Source organism: Geotrypetes seraphini, chromosome 3 (genome assembly GCF_902459505.1).
Source record: "Geotrypetes seraphini chromosome 3, aGeoSer1.1, whole genome shotgun sequence".
NCBI classification, from domain to species: Eukaryota; Metazoa; Chordata; class Amphibia; order Gymnophiona; family Dermophiidae; genus Geotrypetes; species Geotrypetes seraphini.
The window spans coordinates 110,286,826-110,307,601 of record NC_047086.1 but is presented as its reverse complement, the minus strand read 5'-3'; the positions used below and the strand labels follow the sequence as shown (position 1 = coordinate 110,307,601).

The 20,776-nt window shown below is 42.0% G+C and overlaps 1 protein-coding gene across 6 annotated transcripts in view; it reads left to right on the top strand.

Annotated features, from left to right (window-relative positions):
• Nucleotides 1–20,776, top strand: part of ITSN2 (intersectin 2) — a 317,097-nt gene that overhangs the window by 18,217 nt on the left and 278,104 nt on the right. For all 6 annotated transcript variants that reach the window (XM_033939784.1, XM_033939780.1, XM_033939783.1 and 3 more), the window contains exon 2: nucleotides 7,484–7,547. In XM_033939784.1, coding sequence (XP_033795675.1) covers nucleotides 7,517–7,547 — 31 coding nt within the window. In that variant the 5' untranslated portion in view covers nucleotides 7,484–7,516. The remainder of the gene's footprint in view (nucleotides 1–7,483; nucleotides 7,548–20,776) is intronic.

Sequence of the window (20,776 nt, the reverse complement as noted above, 5' to 3'; positions counted from 1 at the left end):
GGGACTATTTTACATAGTTCCCGTTTTGTTTGTTTAAGATATCTCCCTTGCCTTTGGTTTTTCTGTTTGTTGTGCTCTTACGAGGCAAGTAGAAACATAGAAACATAGAAAGATGACGGCAGAAAAGGGCTACAGCCCACCAAGTCTGCCCACTCTACTGACCCACCCCATTAAGTCTGAGTGCTAATGACCCAGCTCCTTAACTTGACCCTCGCAGGGATCCCACGTGGATGTCCCATTTATTCTTAAAGTCGAGCACGCTGGTGGCTCTGATCACCTGCTCCGGAAGTTTGTTCCACTGATCCACCACCCTTTCTGTGAAGAAATACTTCCTGGTGTCACCACCAAATTTCCCTCCTCTGAGTTTGAGCGGGTGCCCCCTTGTGACCGAGGGTCCCTTGGGAAAGAATATGTCATTTTCCACCTCGACACGACCTGTGACGTACTTAAATGTCTCTATCATGTCACCCCTTTCCCTGCGCTCTTCTAGAGTATAGAGCTGCAATTTGCCCAGTCTTTCTTCGTATGAGAGACCCTTGAGTCCGGAGACCATCCTAGTGGCCATCCGCTGGACCGACTCAGCTCGAAGCACATCTTTACGGTAATGTGGCCTCCAGAATTGCACACAGTATTCCAGATGAGGTCTCACCATGGTTCTGTAAAGTGGCATTATGACTTCAGGTTTGCGGCTAACGAAGCTTCTATTGATACATCCCATCATTTGCCTTGCCTTGGATGAGGCCTTCTCTACCTGTTTGGCAGCCTTCATGTCTGCACTGATGATTACTCCCAAGTCCCGTTCTTCTGAAGTCCTAGCTAGTGTTTCTCCATTCAAGGTGTATGTTCTGCATGGATTTCTGCTGCCGAGATGCATGACCTTACACTTCTTAGCATTGAAACCCAGCTGCCATATCGAGGACCAGTTTTCCAACGTGATCAGATCATGCGTCATGCTATCCTTGAGGTTGCTTTCGCTTACTGTATTACACAGTTTGGCATCGTCGGCAAACAGTGCTACTTTACCCTGAAGCCCTCGGGTCAAGTCCCTTATGTACATGTTGAAAAGGGATGGTCCCAGGACTGAGCCTTGCGGCACTCCGCTGGTCACCTCCGAGGTCTCAGAGAGGGTGCCGTTGACCATCACCCTCTGAAGTCTTCCACTCAGCCAATCATTGACCCATGCAGTTAGTTTCTCACCTAACCCCATCGATTTCATCTTGTTTAATAGTCTACGGTGTGGGACACTGTCAAAAGCTTTACTGAAATCCAAGTACACTATGTCCAGAGACTCTCCCGAGTCTAGCTTTCCTGTCACCCAATCAAAGAAGCTGATAAGATTGGATTGGCATGACCTGCCCCTAGTGAATCCATGTTGGCAGGGATCCCTTAGATTCCCCTCATCCAATATCGTGTCTAATTTACCTTTAAGTAGAGTTTCCATGAGTTTACACACTATTGATGTGAGACTCACCGGTCTGTAATTCGCAGGCTCTGCTCTGCAACCCTTTTTGTGCAGAGGAACGACGTTAGCTGTTTTCCAGTCCAGGGGGACTCTCCCCGTACTTAGGGAGAGATTGAAGAGCATGGCAAACGGTTCTGCCAGAACATCGCATAGCTCTCTGAGCACTCTCGGGTGCAAATTGTCCGGTCCCATGGCTTTGTTCACCTTGAGTCTTGACAGTTCTCTGTAAACATCAGCAGTTGTGAACTCAAAATTCTGAAATGGGTCTTCCATGCTTTGCTTTGTTTCCAGCTGTGGCCCGTGCCCTGGTGCCTCACAGGTAAAGACTGAACAGAAGTAATCATTCAGTAGTTTGGCTTTATCGGAATCTGTTTCCACATAATCCCCGTCTGGCGTTCTAAGGCGTGTTATCCCGTTTGTGTTCTTTTTCCTGTCGCTAATGTACCTGAAGAAGGATTTGTCCCCTTTCTTAATGTTCTTCACTAGAGTTTCTTCCATTTGAAGCTTGGCCTCCCTGACTGCTGTTTTGACCGCTGTCACAAACATATTGAACAGATTTGGCCCCAGCACCAACCCTTGAGGCACTCCACTACTCACCTTTCCTTCCTCTGAGTAAATTTCATTAATCACCACCCTCTGATGTCAGTCTGTCAACCTGTTTCTAGTCCAGTTCACCACTTTGGGTCCTAACTTCAGTAGGTCAAATTTGTTTAAGAGCCTCCTATGAGGAACCTTGTCAAAGGCTTTGCTGAAATCTAAGTAAATTATATCTAATGCACTTCCGTGATCTAATTCTGTGGTCACTGAGTCAAAGAATTCAATCAGATTTGTTTGGCACGATTTACCTCTAGTAAAGCCATGTTGTCTCGAATCATTAAACCCATTAGATTTTAGGAATTTCACTATCATCTCCTTCAGCAACGCTTTCATTATTTTTCCAATAACTGAAGTGAGGCTTACCAGCCTATAGTTTCCCACTTCATCTCTGTAACCACTTTTGTGAAGAGGAACCACTCCCATCTCCAGGCATTTATTGAACAAATCTTTAAGTGGAGCTTCCAGAACTTCTCTGAGCTCCTTCAATATCCTGTGATGGATCCCATACAGTCCCATGGTTTTGACAACCTTCAATTTTTCAAGTTGTTCATAAACACTTCCTTCTGTGAATGGCACTATATCCATTCCATTCTCACTTGTCTTGCAATTCCATTTTTCTTCATCTTTCTTTCACTAATATATCAGAAAAAAATTTTATCCCAGGACAAGCAGGCAGGTATTCTCACATATGGGTGACGTCATCCGACGGACTCCTCACAAGCAGACTTGCTTGAAGAAACTAGAAGTTTCGAGTCGCCCGCACTGCACATGCGCAAGTGCCTTCCCGCCCAGCACAGGGCGCGTCTCTTCAGTTCTTAGTTTTCCGCGGAGCCAAGAAGTCCGTCTTTGACTCTCTGCGTTCAACTTTGTTCACTTTTGCCTTCTCTCAACCGCGGTTGGTGTATTTTTCATCACAAATCGCAGTTTTATTTTGTTTTATTTGTTTAAAAAAAAAAATAAAAATTTTCGACTTCCGTCCGTTCCCCGGGACTGGCCGCTCAGCCGCAGCCCACGAACTTCGACCTTGCAGCGGCTCTTTTTCGGCATATGTCCCGGCCTGCTACAGGCTTTAAGAAGTGTAGCAAGTGTCGGCGCGCAATCTCGATCACAGACCCTCATAGACGCTGCCTCAAGTGCCTTGGGCCTTCACATCATCCCAGGTCATGCCTGCCTTGCCAAATACTTCAGCCTCGTGCTTTTAAACGTCGTTGCATTCAGGTGGACAAGCTCTTCGAGATGGAGTCTTTGACTGATCCCTTGACTTCGAAGGCGTTTTCGGCCTCGACTTCCATCGAGCCTCCTTCCGTGCCTCCTGCTTCTACCTCGAGCCTCATCAAACCTTCATCGTTTGCAGCGGCTCTTGCTTCGACGTCATCTGCTATATCTTCCCCTGTTTCCTCAGGTCAGATAGCTCAACAGTCGGTTCCGCCGGTGGTGATTAAAGTCGAAGCACACTCACACTGCCTCGAAGGAACCTTTTTATATATATATTATATATAAAATGGTTCCACGTTTCATTCATTGATCCTGAAAAACCTCCTCCTTCCTATTTTATTTATTTTTTACTTATAGTAATTTTAATTGTTGCCGCTCAGTAGGAAGCCCAGAGACTGAGTGCTATTGCTGAATAATTATACAGCAGCTTACTTGAACCCTTGAAAAAGCCAGTAGTTGTGGCGAAACGGGTCCTGCAACATTTAAGATAAGTACTTTGAAGATATGTTGAACACCATTCACATGAATATAGTTTTAATGAAGATTTAATGGAGAAGATTTTAAGATAAATCATTGATAAAATGATTAAAATTACTTTAAGTTAAAAAAAAAAATAGGAAGGAGGACTTTTTTCAGGATCAATGAACGAAACGTGGAACCTTGTCAGACTTGGTTTATTCCCTGTCACCAAGCAGGTTTCTCAGATCCTTTTCCTCCCCTTGTTTATACCCTCTGCTTTGAAGAGTGGGATTTTTTTTTTTAATCAGTTTTAGAGTTTTTCCGGTTGGTCTCACTCGCCATCTTCAGTGTATATCAGTCTGTAGACAACACCTACGTAGATATAAGTTCAATCTTCTCTTTTCAAAGCTATCCATATTGCTTCTTCTTTTCCTCAGGTCCACTGCATTTCATTGGCTTGGATATCGGCCTTTACATAGAGAGCTAGTCCTCCACCCTTTTCACCTTCTCTGTCCTTAAAAATATTATAGCCTGCTATGTTTGCGTCCCTTCCATGGGAATCATTGAATCATATCTCTGTGATTGCTATAATATCCAGGTCTGCCTCTAACATTAGGGCTTGCCTAGACTGCAAGCATTTGTGGTCATTGCTTTCCAGCTACTTTTCTGTGGCAATTTTATTTTTTGTCTAGTTTTTTGTTTTGTCTCCCATCCTGTTGCCTTGCTAAGAAGTGTATTGCTAATATTGTTGTGTACATTGCTATCTTTACTACCGTCACAACTTGTCCTTTGCTGGGGGTGGCCACTGTAAGTGTCCTGCATACCTATGTCACCCCTACCTTCTAGTTTAAATGCTTCTTTGCAAGGATCCTTTGACCTGTCATAGTAAAATGCATCCTATCATTACAATATAGTCTCTTGTTTTCCATCCCTTGTGCAGCAGAACCCTTGAGCACCTGCCCCGCCGTGCAGCCGAACCAATCTGACCCTCCATCATTCCCTCCCATCTGAACCCTGCCGACCGCGAGCCCTAAATACCTGCCTCCAGAGCAGCATCGGGCCGGCAGCACTCTAAACAGGCTGCTTTGCGGCCTTCTTTCATTGGGGCCTTCCATGTGTCGTGTTACTGATGACATAATCAGTGATGCGGCAGAGAGAATTCCCCAACAAGAGAAGACCACGAAGCAGCCTGTTTAGAGTGCTGCTGGCCTGATGCTGCTCTGGAGGGAGGTATGTAGGGCTCGCGGTCTGTGGGGTTCAGATGGTCAGAGGGCTGGATTAAAAAACTAAATGGGCCGGATATGGCCTGCGGGCCATAGTTTGCCCATGTCTGGCATAGGGTGTAAGTGAAGGCAGAACAAGTGTAGATATGATAGAGTAACCAGAGTTAGGAGAATAGTTTTTTAGAAGGTTTCACATGAAGTCAGAAAGATGCATGAATATAATCTCAGGGTAGGAATGGATAAGCCATCTTTCTACAATATAGTTAGATTCATAGAGGAATAGTTAATTAAAAGATCTTTAAAAATTATTAAAAAACATTTTCCCCTAGTATGATCCAAAAATAAAGAACATACATTAAAATATCTTTGATCTTTTCTGCCATTTGAATTATTTTAAAAAAGTTCTAATGTCTTAATAGCTTTTAGTACATACACCCTGAAGGACAAACATAGGTCCTCTTTTACTAAGCTGCGGTAGAGGTTTCTACCACGGCTTGGAGAGCTAAATGTTCCGAAGCTCATAGAAACCTCTACTGCAGCTTAGTAAAAGGGGAAGGGGGGAGATAATTTATAGTGCAAATTACCTAAAAATTTATGGGGAAAAATCAAGTTGAGGGTTTAAGCAGTGAATAAAGTAATTGTGTGCAATGTCTCTGAGCAAATAGCCGGTTTGGGTTGTTTTTAGGTAAGGAGGTGTTGCCACAGATATTTGATAGATAATAGCTCTGTCTTGCAGTACTAGTATGAATAAACGTTTTGTTCTACCGTGCAGCCAGTGAGAATCTGACTTTAGTTTGGAAGCTTTTGCAGTTTGGTGCATTGTGAAGCTGTGCGGTATATTTTTGTAAACAACCTCAGTCTGGTTCAGGGGAGGAGCAGGTGAAGAGCTGGCAGGATATAACAGAGTATCTCTTTTCTTAACTAGTTCACTTCTTCCCATTTTTCTACTGTAATAAAAGAGTGCATGATAAATCTCGTTCTCTAAATTTAATTTTTGTAAATACTCCTGGAAGTCTTGGTATGCCTTTCCCAGTATTCAAACAGCCTTGGAGTACGGAAGTACTGATGTCAGGTCTCTCACTGTAACTGCTCTTGGTTATTTTAAGATTATGCTAATAATTTTTTTGTGGCTAGTTCCTAAGAACTGTTACTGAGAAACTGAAACATGCTGTAGTGCTGAGATAAAAGCTTGTACTAAAATACCATGAGGAGCTGCTGGCAGGTCTGAACATGATGATGAAATAACTGCATTGCACGACTGTTGCCTTTTCCTGGCATTATTTCATTCAGATCCCTGTTCTTGTAGTTTGTTGAAGCAGTTGTTTCAGCCTTAGCATTTTTAACTGAAATGAATATATCCATTTTATTATGAAGGCCCCTGAACTAAATTCAGATATTCTTCAAATTGCTTCCTTAAATCTTATGGAATATTTTGCTTTTCGCATGTTCCAGTTTGGAAGTGAAAGTGCCTGGATGTCTGTTTCTTGGTAGCAACAGTGTTATGTGCTGGAGAGTTTGAAATGAACCAAGCTCTTTGCAGAAAATGAATGACTATTTTTTTTTTTTTTTAATTTGTTTAAACAAATACAAAGACACGAACTGCACAAGTTTTGAATGTAAAATAACTGAAACTTTCTAAGTTTCTTCCTGTCAGTATTTTCTGTTATCCCTTTAATACAGTGTCTCTCAAACTCTTTTTTATTTCTGGCACACTAAACGGAGAAAATGTTTTTCAGGGCACATTAGAACTGAAATTATAAAATTTGCGAAACCAACAAAACATTAAATTTGAGAGTGATTCATTTAAAATTCTTTAAGCTATGTATAGTAATTGTAACAACAGTGAAACTAAAGTAGATAGAATAGAATTGCTAGTCAATGCGATGGATGTGCTTGTTTATGAAGGCAAATTAACTCAAAACGTGGCTTGATAGTTGACAAGCAAACACACATTTCATCATCCATCATCTGCAGTCATTCTCTTTTTTTTTTCAATTTATTTTCTGTTAGAGCTGAAAATCCAAGTTCGCAAAAATAAGAAGATCCAAACGAAAACAAAGCCTTGATTGCTTTGTTCAGATTTGGATAACTACTTCATAAAAAAAATAAAACTAAAATTTCTTGACATTAGTTTTCAAGGACCAGTCATGTCAAAGAATGATGCTTGTCTGGGCGGTTGTATCCTTACGCACACAGATGCTCATAACATTGACAGTCTCTTAAGTAGGTAATGTACATGTCATCTATTCTAGTGTATACTTTATGAAGGGAATTTTTAAAAAAATAAAGTAAAATTCCGGAATCTCTTGTGGCACACACAGAATTTCTTTGGGACACACCACTGTGCCATGGCACACAGTTTGGGACATGCTGCTTTAAGAGAATGCAGCTGAGGAATCAACCTGTGCTGCCTCCACAGCTGCTTCATGCTGAAGCCCTGCATTGTGTGTCCGTGGGTGGAAGTGGAGTTCCTCTGCCTGTAGTCCTTCCTGCATTATTAATGGTACAATGCTTTTTTATGTTGCAGATGGCTGAGAGCTAGCAAGGCACTTTTAGAGCCATGATGGCTCAGTTTCCCACAACCATGAATGGTAAGTAGCTTTATGGGTTTATTTGCATGCGTTGGGGGAAGGGGTGGATGGACAAATGCAATGCTATTACTGTTTTCATTTGTATTTATGCTAAAATAACACACTGTCTGTGTATGAGCAATTAACTGCATGCCAAACTGTTCATTATTAACACGTCATACAACATTTACTTTTGCTGGCACTGAGTTTGCAGTAATAGTTGTGGTTGCCAAAATACCAATGAGTCTGTGATGCAGTGATACAGGAAGTACAGTTACCATAAATATTTCTAAAAATCTGGGTTGTTCTACTTCAGTCCTCAGAGATAACAAATTGACTTATATTTTAGGATATTCTTGATATTTGTATTCAGCAGGAGCTTTTTTTTTAAATTTGGTAAGATGAAATAAAAATTGAAACAAATGTTTAATTGTTATATGCAGCTACAAGACTCATATATGGACTATGGAAATCAGAACACCTATAGCCCTTTTGAAACTACATTGACTGCCTTTAACTGCAAGGATCAAGTTTAAATTAGGCCCTGACAGGCAATGCCCTCAACTACCCCAACTACTAGAGGCCCTGATGCTCAAAAGCTTTCTGAGACAATAAAGAGTCGTTAAAGCACTCTTACTCTCCCGAAAAACTGTCCTGCTGATGCACAAAAGGGTTATCCATGGCTGCTACCGATTGTCGTAGCAGCCACCGAGAATCCTATACTAATGCATTACATGGAACTCAATAGTATTATAATACTAGTATTTTTTTATTAGTGTTATGTAATGTAATGTAATTTATTTCTTATATACCGCTACATCCGTTAGGTTCTAAGCGGTTTACAGAAAATATACATTAAGATTATAAATAAGAAAGGTACTTGAAAAATTTATGCTAGATTTAGTGATTATATGTGGAAGGATAGGATAGAATGTGTATGTTTTCTACTGTAACCCGCTTAGATGATAAGCAGGGAAGAAAATTTTTAAATAAATAAATAAAGAATGCACTCTCCTTGTGATGCACAGCAAGGAAACATGTTGTTTAACGTGCAGACTTTTAACGGCAGGTTCTGTGCTGTCGTAGCCTTACTTTCCTGTCAGTGCCCGAGTGTTGATTGGCTCAGGCACTGACAGGAAAGTAAGGCTATGATGGCAGACCCTGTCATTGAAATCCATGACACCTAGTTTAAAATAAAAATAAAAAGAGACCTTCCCCATCTCTCCCACCGATCCCCTCCATCCATGCTCCCACTCATTCTCCCTCCCACCGAATCTCAAACACCAAAAAAACCACCTGGTGGTCTAGTAGAACTTCCCCACATGGCCATATAGGCTGAACCCTCCACCCCTTACCTTTTTTGTAGAAAAGTTTGGCAGGAGGGATGCCCACTTCTCCTGCCTCAGGCCGCCTGTTCAAAATAATGGACCTTCCCCTTTCTGGTGCATCCTGGGATGCACTGGGAGGGGCCTAAGGCCCTGATTGGCTCAGGTGCCTAAGGCCCTTCCCCCTGCCTGAGCCATTCAGGACCTTAGACCCCCCAACCAGGATAAACCAGGAGGGAGAAGGACAGCCATTTTGAAAACTGTCCTGAGACAGGAAGGAGTGAACATCCCTTTTGCCGAACTTTTCTACAAAAAAGGTACAGGGTATGTGTGTGGGCATCCTGGCCCATATGACTTTGTATGTGTTGGGGGTCCTACTGGACCACCAGGTAGGTTGGTTGTTTTTTTTTTTTTGCTGTTTTTTTGGTGTTGGGGCAAGGATGTGGGGGCTTTTTTATAGGCTTAGCTGTTGTGCTTGCACAACAACTATGCCCATTAACTCCCGCCCCCCCCCAACAGCTGATTGGGTTTTCCCTTGCTGACTCTGAAGCAGGAGCTGGCTGGGGAAGCACTGATTCAGCTAAGCCTGCAGCTGCTCTCACCTCTGCCAGCTCTGGGAAGAGGAAAGGAGAAGGGTGGCTGGAGGCAGGAGGAGGAACTGTGCCTAGCAAATTGCTCTTCTGAGCAGACGGGCACAGTTCCTCTCCTCTTTTACCAGTACTGCTGTGCACAAATAGCTTGTATATGATTTGCATGCTATTGTGCTGAGCATCATCAGTAAAAGAAAAATTGCTTCCACCATAGTGGTGTCTGGAGCTTAGTGTATGCTGCCCAGAGTTGGCCATCCTGTTCCAGAGTGTCTCTAACAGATATTCCACCAGAAACCTTTTCTACCTAAAATTCCCAGTATGCAATAATATAAAGTCTACCAGGCAAATTACCATATCCATCCAATATCAATTGGCAAAATGCTGGAACTAAATACCACTTACAATATGATCTTGTGATCACTATCTCAGATTTAGAAAACTCTTTAAAGCATTTCTATACCAAGACAGGGTGCTCACCTTGAAGTAATTGAAATGGTAATTGTAAAAGTATATTTCTAGACTCATAAGAACATAAGAACATAAGAAATGCCTCTCCTTGGACATAACGATGAGCCAACATTGTAACTTGTAACTATGTATTTGTAACTATGACCTAACTATATTAGTAACTGTACTGATCTACCTATACTAGCAACTCTGTTGAATGCCTGTGTCAAGCTGTCCATTGTAACTTCCTGGATAACAGACCCAACCTCTTGTAATGTAATCTAACCTTGAACTGAATAGGTAAAGGTGGAATAGAAAACCTGATTAACATAACATATATCTCGTGGATTAGTGATTATTCTGTAAATCAAGATTTATCTCCATCAAGAATTAGAGTTGGACACAATGGGGCAGATTCCCAGAATGCACAGGGAAGGAGGCCTAAGACTCCAGTTGGCCCAGGTGCCTAAGGCCCCTCCTATGGTAAGGGCCTCAGGCATCTAAGCCAATAAGAGCCTTAGACCCCTCCCTGGTGCATGCCCAGAATACACCGTAAAGGAGAAGGCCTGCCAGATCTACCTCTCTGTACCAGATACCTCTACCAAAACTCAGACCTGAGTCTCAGCCTGTCTGTCCAACATTGCCGCCAGGATGTCTCACCACCATCTAAAACTGAATATGGCTAAAACGGAACTGCCCATATTCCCGCTTAAACCCACTTCCTTCATTCTCCATCTCTGTGGACAACACTCTCAGCTTCCCTGTCTTGTCTGCTTGCAATCTCGGGGTCATCTTTGACTCCTCTCTCTCCTTCTCTTCCCAGATACAACATACCGCTAAAACCTGCTTTTTCTGATCTTAAGACTACTTCAATCCAATAAACCATTATCTGTACATTCCTTGGTTTCCAGATTCATGAAAGGTTTCTACCATACCAAACCTCCTCTCAAGCCTCCCTCCATTGCCTGGGACTTCAATGTTGTGCTATCCACTCTGATGAAATCTCCCTTTGAACCTCTTTCAATTTCTTCCTTCAGTCTCTAACTTGGAAAGTGGTCTTTGTCATAGTCCTCATGTCTGCACGCTGAGTCAGTGAACTTCCAGCACTAGTATCGGATCCTCCCTATACAACATTCTACCATGACAGGGTGGTTCTTCGCACACATCCCAAGTTCCTCCCAAACCCAAAAGTCCTATCTGAATGTATTCTAAATCAGTCCATAGTTCTACCTTTGTTCTTCCCCAGATTACATTCTCACACTGGTGAAGCGACTCTCCACACCTTGGACTGTAAACATGCACATGGCCTACTACTTGAATCAAATTAAGTCTCGCAAAACTACCACTTAGCTCTTTCTGTCCTTCAATCCTAATGGACTTGGAACATCTGTCCCCAAGAGAGCCATCTCCAAGTAGCTGGTGGACTGTATCGCCTTTTCATATTCTCGAGCTGGGCTGACACTTGAGGGTTGTGTCACTACTCATAAAGTTTGAGCAATGGTGACTTTAGTAGCCCATCTTTGTTCTACACCTTTTGAGGACATCTATAAGGCATCCACTTGGTCCTCGATTCATTCCTATGTTTCCCATTACTGTTTGGAGAATCATTCCAGGCAGGATAGTTGGTTTGGTCAAGCAGTTCTGCAAAATTTATTATTTTCCTAAATGCCAACTTACCCTCTGACCATTTGGTTTCAACAGGTTCATGGTAGTTACCAATAATCCTCCTCCTAGAAGCATGATCCTGGCACCTTGAGAATTCCAGATGTGAGAATATGATTCCTGCTTGTCCTCGGAGAAAGCAAAGTTACTCAACTGTAGCAGGTGTTCTTTGAGGACAACGGGCATATATTCTCGCAACCCTCCCACCTCCCATGGTTGACTTTTTAGCTATCTTACTAAACTGCAGGCTCCACAAGCTGACTTTAGGTGGGAAGGTACCAGCATGCGCATGGTATAGGCAGTTCTTCTTAAAAAATTTAAAGTGACAGTACACTTTTTGACTGTCCATGCCAGTTTCTGTGGATGACATTGCCCCAGACGTGAGAATATATACCTGCTGTCTTCAGAGAATACCTGCTAGTGGTTAGTAACTTTGATTTATGCTGCATGCATCCTGCATATAAATGTCCATTTCTTCTATATTTTAAAACAGGCTCTAGGTCAGCAGATTCTGTTCTAAAATATTGGTGAAACTTGAGGTGCGCTGACCTGTACATCTCGATTTCTTCTACTTAAAATGGTGTTAGATATATTTTGATGTTGGCTTATTTTGAGCTTTTGCACTATGCATGTTGTTGACGATAAAAATGATTGACTCATAGCCTGTATTCTGTAAGGGGAAAATATAATAGTTTTTAAAAATTTTTATTAAGACAGTAATAAGGGAAATTGACTGCTATTCTGATTCATGTGAGGTGTCCTGTGATGGTGTGCAGGCAGAGGTTGGTTAACTTGTGGAATTTTCTCCCTTCGCTGACCTTTCACACTGAGGGTACCCCATTTCACAACAATTTTTATGATTTAATTTATATCATAATCGTGTGGTTTCTCTCTCAAGTGCTGAGATATCAGGTTGAACCCTTCAGAGAACCTATTGACTTTTACTACTTTTTTGTGTGTCTTTTGAAGCATCTTCAGCAGTGGGGTTTTTTTTTTTTTTTTTTTTGAGAAACTGTATTGTGGTCATATTTTTACACAGCAAACCAAACCTACGCTAAATAAGTGCCTTCATTTTTTTTTTTTTTTTTTGCAAAGAATTGTGTAATGATTATTTCAAAGTTCAATGATGATATCTTGGGATTATATTGTACTGAAGCATACTATCACTATAGTTACAGATCAGAAGCCTGTTAGGTAATCAGTGTGGGCAATGAGCTGTTTTCTCCAGTTACTTAGCTGCATATTTGGTACAGGGTTTCACAGAGCCTGAACTGAGAAACCATGTTAAATTATATTAATCCAAGGCTAAATAGACCATAATTTTTAACATTTATAAATGGAGCATTCTGACTAAGCCTGGTCTCTCTGATAACAGTGTTTGCCAAATGTGTTGGTGGTTTTAATTAGTAGCTGTAATGATAAAGACTTTCAATAGGCAGAACCAGCAGCTGCTTTATATCAGCATTATTAAACATTTCTTTCACATCCAGTTTTGTTGTTCTTGGTTCTTTTCTGTGGATCTGATTTAGCATTTCCTTTCTATTTTCACCAAGCTAACTTAACTGGCTTTGTCCTTCGTTGTTTGTGGTTGGGAAATATGAAGCATGCGCCCTTGATAAGAGCAGCATCATATGAGGACAGTTAATATCTGTGACCAAATTTTATGTCCTCTCCCCTGTTTCTAGAAATGATCCTTGAGCATTGCTCATCTATTCCAACTTGAAATGTGGCATCTATGACCCAGAAAATGACTGTAGTGAGCTTGGTTAGTGGCAGTGCTGTGCCCTGCTAATGTGTGATTTGGTTCAGAGGAAGATATTGGCGTATGTTTTATATATTTATGCCAGTATGGGCAAAGAAAGATCCATAAAGAAAGCTCTGGAAGCTAAATTTTAAGCTTCTAGGTAAGAGAAGGGAAATAGGATTTGATATAATGCCTTTCTGTGGTTATAAACAAACTGGTTTACATATTATATACAGATACTTGTTTTGTTCCTGGGAAATGGAGGGTTAAGTGACTTGCCCAGAGTTAACAAGGAACTGCTGTGGTAATTGAACCCGGTTCCCCAGGTTCTCTGGTCACTGCATTAACCATTAGGCTACCTTAATCTCCTACCACTTCAATGGAGTGGAGAAATCTTGCATCTCCAAGTATAGTTCTAAGAATGTTGTCAGTTCTAAGTGCAAAAGTGCCAGTGTCTTATTACATGGTGAAATGATGCTGCAAGAAGAAGGACTTTAGATTAGGGAATGGGACTTTTTTTGTATAGGGGTCTTTTACTGAAAGGATGAGTTTCATCTTAACAAGAATGAAATATTGGTGAGGAAGACAGCAGGATGAGACACTCTGTTAAGAGCATAAGAATAGCCTTACTGTGTCAGACCAATGATCCATCTAGCACAGTATCCTGTTTTCAACATTGACCAATCCAGATCAAAAGTACCTGGCAGAGACCCAAATAGAAGTAAGGGCAAGCAGTGGCTTCCTCATGTCTATCTCAATAACGGGCTATGGACATTTCCTCCAAGAACTTGTCCAAACCTTTTTAAACCCAGCTATGCAAACCACTGTTACCATATCCTCTGGCAATGAGATCCAGAGCTTAACTATTCTTTGAGTGAAAAATATTTCCAACTATTTGTATTAAAAGTATATTCATGTAACTTTATTGAATGTCCCTTATTCTTTAATTTTTGAAAAAGTAAAAAATGTATTCACTCTTACCCATTCTACACTACTCAGGGTTTTGTAGCTGAAGAGCCCTAACCTCTTTAGCGTCTCCTTGTATGAGAGGAGTTCCATCCTCTTTATCATTTTGGTCCCTCTTCTTTGAACATTTTCTAATTCTGCTTATCTTTTTTGAGATATGGTGACCAAGATGGAATGCAGTACTTAAGGTGAGGTTGCACCATGGAGCAATACAGAGACATTATTTTGTTCTTGGTCTCGCCAATCTACTGCATTTCTTTGAAAGGGTCAATGAACAGGTGGATAAAGGTGAGCCAGTTAATAATTGTGTATTTGGATTTTCAAAAGACATTTGACAAAGTACCTCATAAAAGACTTCTGAGGAAATTAGAGAGTCATGGTACACTTCTCCCTCAATATTCACCTTCAGTTTTTCCATGGTAAGTCCAGGTAACATATGTGCTGTTTCAATGCATGAACCGTCCTGATTCAAAGTATTTACAAATTGTTTCATCAGGCCAACCTTTATATGTAGTGGTGGCGATATGATTCTCTTTCGTGCTACCGAATAACTTTTAGGGCTGACTCTGACCCACCCCCGCCTCCCTCCTGCCTTCCGGACCTCTTGACACTTTACCTGGTGGTCTAGCGGTGAAGCAGGACAGGAGCGCTCCTGACCCGTGCAGAGCTCTCAACAAAAATGGCTGCCATCAGTTCCTGCTGTAGTCTCGTGAGACCACAGGAACTCGCAGCAGTCATTTTTGTGGATGGCTCTGCATGGGGCAGGAATGTAAGAAGAGCGCTCCTTCCCCGCTCCACCGCTAGACCACCAGGTAAGGTGTCGAGAGGTCCGGAAGGCAGGAGGGAGGCGGGGTGGGTCAGAGTCAGCCCTAAAATTTATTCAGTAGCACGAGAGAGAATCATACTGCCACCACTACATATAAAGCTTGGCCTGATGAAACAATTTGTAAAGACTTTGAATCAGGACGGTTCATGCATTAAATCAGCGCATATGTTACCTGGACTTACCATGGAAAACTGAAGGCAGTTCTAGTTTTTTTGCAGAGCTGAGAGTCCCTTCTTCAAGGTTCTGCGTGAACGACTAAGTGCGTTTGAACCATGGGAATCAGTTCCTTTCGGTTTTCGTCTTCGTTTTTTCTTTTATTTAATTTTGCTTCGTTATAATAATAATAAAAAAAAACCAACCCCAAAACTGTTTTTTCTCTTTGGCCATTTTTGATGGCAGGGTCTGTTCCACTGCCTCAGCCCTCAAACTTTGATTTGGCTGAGGCTGGTTTTCCCTCCATGTCCTGCCCGATTACGGGTTTTAAAAAGTGTAGCAAGTGCCAGCGTACAATATCAATCACAGACCCACACAAGTGGTGCATCCAGTGTTTGGGACCGGACCACTGTGTGGAGTCTTGTTCACACTACAAAACCGCACTATCAAGAACCAGCGTATCCAGCAAAGCAAGATCTTTGGCAATATGGAATCTACTCCAGTCAAGTCATCGACATCGGTTTCGGCCTCAACGTTGACTAAGACTACTTCGATGACCAAACCATCGTCATCAGGGAAGACTTTGACATCACCTGATGTCGTGAGGTCCATGTCAGTCAGGTAAGATAGCCAAGAAGCCTCCAGCTTCCCAGGCTGAGTCTCTGGTCATTCAAGCATCAAGCCAATTCGTGCCAGCCACTTAGAGATCCCTCATGCAGCTGGCCTCCAAGTCTAGAGGAGCATCATCATTGATGTCATCCTCCCCGGAGCGCACCGCAGCACCTATAATACCGACAGCTACACCCTCAGTATCAGTGCATGATCTGAAAGAGATGCTCGATGACCTTTCAACGAGAGTTTGGTAACATGTTTGCCAAGTTTGCTCCTATGTTGACACCTCCAACTCCAGTCCAGCCTGAGCCTACCTCCGTGCCACTGACTTTTATCACCGATGGGAAATCATCACTTCCAACCTCTGGGTGCGCTCACTCATCAAAGAAGGATATTCTCTTCATTTTCTGCAGATTCCATCAGATCACCCTCCAAAATAGTTTCCTTCCAATTCATCGCAGACCCCCCTTCTTTTCCAGGAAGTACAAGCTCTGCTCACTCTCAATACCATTGAGAGAGTTCCTCTGGAACAGCAGAACACGGGATTTTACTCCCATTATTTCCTTGTCCCGAAGAAGACCGGGGGGGGGAGGGGAGGAGTTCTGGGAGCTCAGAGCATGATTCTGTGTTTTGAGCGCATCAGTTTTGTGTAGAGACCTTTGTTTTAATCTAATCTAATCTAATCTAATCCTTAGGTTTGTATACCGCATCATCTCCACGTTCTAATCCACAAGTTCATTTTTAGGACCAGTAGGGACCCCTGAAGAAGACAATTGCATCGAAACACGGACCATGTAGGGTCCATATGTTTCTAGAGCAGGGGTCTCAAAGTCCCTCCTTGAGGGCCGCAATCCAGTCAGGTTTTCAGGATTTCCTCAATGAATATGCATGAGATCTATGTGCATGCACTGCTTTCAATGCATATTCATTGGGGAAATCCTGAAAACCCGACTGGATTGCGGCCCTCAAGGAGGGACTTTGAGATCCCTGTTCTAGAGGTTCCGGCCCTAGATGTATTTATGTGGATTACTTGTTTGTCCCAATAAAGCCATCAACTTGGACATCGATTCTCCACAAGTTCTTTGTTCCTTAAACCTCAAGAAGCCATATGCAGTTCAACACCAGAGAAAGAGAAACAGCACTCTACGCTTTGGAAAATAAAAAGAAGAAAGCAGTGTAAATTTACAGTAAAACTGCATTATCTGTTCATGAAATTAAAAATCAATTTATTTTTTTCTACCTTTGTTGTCTGGCTATTTTATTCATGTTTATTTCTGTTTCTTCTTTGTCTGTCTTTTCTTAATTTTCTTTCAGGATCTTCAGTCTGCCTTTTCTCTCCTTCACTTTCTCTCCTACATCCACTTCTGGCTTTAACCCTTTCTTTTCAGTTTTCCTCCATTTATTTTTCTGCATCTCTATCTGCTTCTATTTACAGCTTTCCTTCTCCCTCATCCTATTATTTGCCAGGTTTTTATTTTTTGCTAACTCTTCCCTCTCTCCCCCCTTCCAGCATCTTCTTTCTCTCTCTTTCCCCCTTTATTTTCAGTCTTCTAACCAGTATCTACTGTCTTGCCCCCTCCATCCAGCACATCCTCTCCCCTCTTTCCTCAAGATCTCTCCCCATCACCCTTTCCCTTTGCCACTTCCAGCACTACCTGGGGCTCTGGCTGTGGGGAATGGAGTCGTGTGGCCAGGGCAGGCTCGAAATGCGAGGCAGGTAGCTGATTCCTCCGGGAGGCAGCCATGGCGGTCATCCATGCTATTTGCCACTCACGAGGAGGAGGGGAGAGTGAGGAGTCAGCGGCGAATCTGGATTGTGATGAGCCCAGCCTTTGGTCCCAGTCCTGCTAAACCAGTTGGCAATGAAGAAGCCAGACATCATGGGGGTCTTCCCTATTGCCAAGTTGCTATAGGCTTTGCTGGTCTCGATCCCGCCCATGAAAATCAGGAAGTAACCAGAGGGGGGCGGGATCGAGACCGGCAGAGCTTACTGCGGATGGGCAGACTAGATGGGCCATTTGGCCTTTATCTGCGGATGAGCAGAGGTTTATCTGAGGATGGGCAGAAGTTACTGCAAATGGGTGGACTAGATGGGCCATTTGGCCTTTATCTGCTTTCATGTTTCTATGTTTCTCTGACAACAAATTCCACAGCTTAATTGTGCATTGAGTGAAAAAGTACTTTCTTAATTTGTTTGTCCTAATGCTATTTGGAATTAGTAAATAACTGTTTCATTTTAAATTGTTCCACAGCACTCCTGATTTTATAATCCTTTCTCATATCCTTGCTCAGTTTTCTCTTCCAGAAGCTGACAGGCCTTTAACTGTTAAGCCTCTAGTTTCCAAACTATGGATTACAACCCTAAATGGGGGTCGCAAAATCCTCATTTTGGTCATTATCATGGCAGTAAACCCCCTACCCCCCAAAAAAAGTCTTACTATAACCTCTTCCTCTCCCTCCTCCCAAAACCAGGAAAGTGATGCCACAGATAGTTAGGCTGATTGAATGTTATAACTTGGACTGGCTGGAAAAGAAACAGGGCCTACATCAGTGTTGTCAGATATGTACTTACATAGCTCAACCCTGTCCCATATTGCTTTATGTCCTTAAACTTATTGGCATCCAATGAAATTTATTCAGGAGATGGTTGGCTCTCTGCCCCCCCCCCCCTTTTGCATTCAAGCTTGCCCAGCTCCATGTTTTAGATTAGCTGTAATCTGGTACACTGGATTTTATCTTAACCTTAAATAAACCAGATTTACAGTAATCCAAACTAAAAATAACAGTTGCCTTCACAATTAAATTTAGATTGTCTTTTAATAGATAATACCTCATCTGGCAGATAGCCACAAAACAACTTTATCACTGTAACCTGGCTCTCCATTGTTAGATGTTATATTGGATTCTGTATCATCAGTTCAGAATCCAATATAAAACCTAAACTTTGAATCTTAGATTACAAAATGTATATATTTATTCAATTTTCTATGCCATTCTCTCAAAGGAGCTCAGAATGGTTTACATGAATTTATTCAGGTACTCGAGCATTTTTCCTTGTCTGTCTCAGTGGGCTCACAATATTATCTAATGTACCTGTGGCAATGGGAGGATTAAGTGACTTGCCCAGGGTCACAAGGAGCAGTGTGGGTTTAAACCCACAACCTCAGGGTGTTGAGACTGTAGCTTTAACCACTGTACCACACTCTCCCCATTTATTGTGGACCTCCCACTCACAAAATATTATTTTTTTTTCCAGTCTAATTGCTGAGTAGCTCTCTGTCTTGCAAGTTTTTCTAACATTAAAACATTTGTTGAGATGTTTCTAAGTCTCCTTTAATGAAAAAGTGATCGGGATCATCAGTTGAATATTATCTGCATATAAATATTGAATTATCCCCATTTTTTAGAAGTAAGTCCAAAGATTGAAAATATAAATCCAAATAAAATGGGAGAAATTAGAGGAATCCTGGAGCCTGGAACCTGCTTTTTAGATAAACATTCTCCAACTTTTATAACACACCCCTCTGTCTTTAAAAAACAAACAAACAACAGAACATCAATTAAAAATTGGCCAGAGCAAGCCTATCTCTGATGGTCTAACCAGCAATAAGTCATGATCTAGACTAGGGATGTCTAACCTTTTGGCTTCCCTGGGCCGCATTGGCAGAAAAAAATGTTTCTGGGGCTGCACAAATGCGCAAACGCTACAGCAAGATAGAAGATGGAGCCGGTAAGACGGTAAACACCCGGGGGCAGCAGAGGAAAACACTGCATCGCCCTTGACCAGGGCCACACAAAATACTTCACGGGGCCGCATGTAGCCCTCAGGCCGCAGGTTGGACACCCCTGATCTAGACCAAAATCTACTGATACATCAAGCTTGATCAAAAATGCTGTTTTCCCTTGATCAATCAAAAAGCACAAATTATCAAGTAGGGTAATGAGGACAATATAATTTGATCTAAATCCTGACTGTCTTTAAGTTTGAATTAATTTCTGCTCATAGGCAGTGGTATTAATAAATATGCATAATTTGACAGAATTTATAAATTCAAATTTTAATTTTTTTGGGTACAGAATTCCCCCAGACATTATTTTTCAATAGTAACATAATAAATTTTAGCAGATAGACCTGTATCTAGTCTACCCAACAAGGTGTCCAGAGTTGAAGCTGCTGTCAGTTAACATAGTAACATGGGTCTCCTTTTACAAAGGTGCGCTAGTGGTTTTAGCGCACGCTAGCCGCTATCGCCTCCTTTTAAGCAGGTGGTAATTTTTCAGCTAGCGCATGCTAATCCAGTGCATGCACTAAAAACGCTAGCGCACCTTTGTAAAAGGAGCCTATAGTAAATGATGCAGATAAAAACCCGAATGGTCCATCCAGTCTACCCAACCGTACCCTCTCTTTAAATTACTGATTTAATTTAAATTGTCCTTTTTCCTAGATATTTCTGGGCCAGAAACCCAGAACTCTGCCCAGTACTGTGCTGAGGTTCCATCTACTGAAGTCTCCGTCTAAGCTCACGCCAGCCCATCTAAACCATCAACCAGCCCAACCTCAACTGAATGGCCGTATACGGGACACAGACGTGCAAGTCTACCCAGTACTGGCCTTAGTTCTTCAGTGTTGCTGTTGTTAGGTGCCATCGACTTGTGCTCGAGTCCTAGTGACTTGATGAATTGCGGATCTAAAAAGAAATTGGTTTTGTGATAGTTATGAGGTCATTTAAGTTTTGCTTTAATTGGATTCTGTCCTTTCTATATAATGTTCCTTTGTGTTTATCCCATACATTCTTTAATTCCATGACCATTTTTGTCTTCACAACCTCCATGGGAGGGCATTCCAGGCATCTATCACCCTTTCTGTGAAAAAGTATTTCCTGATGTTGCCCCTAAATTTCTCATACTGCAGCATCAACTCACGA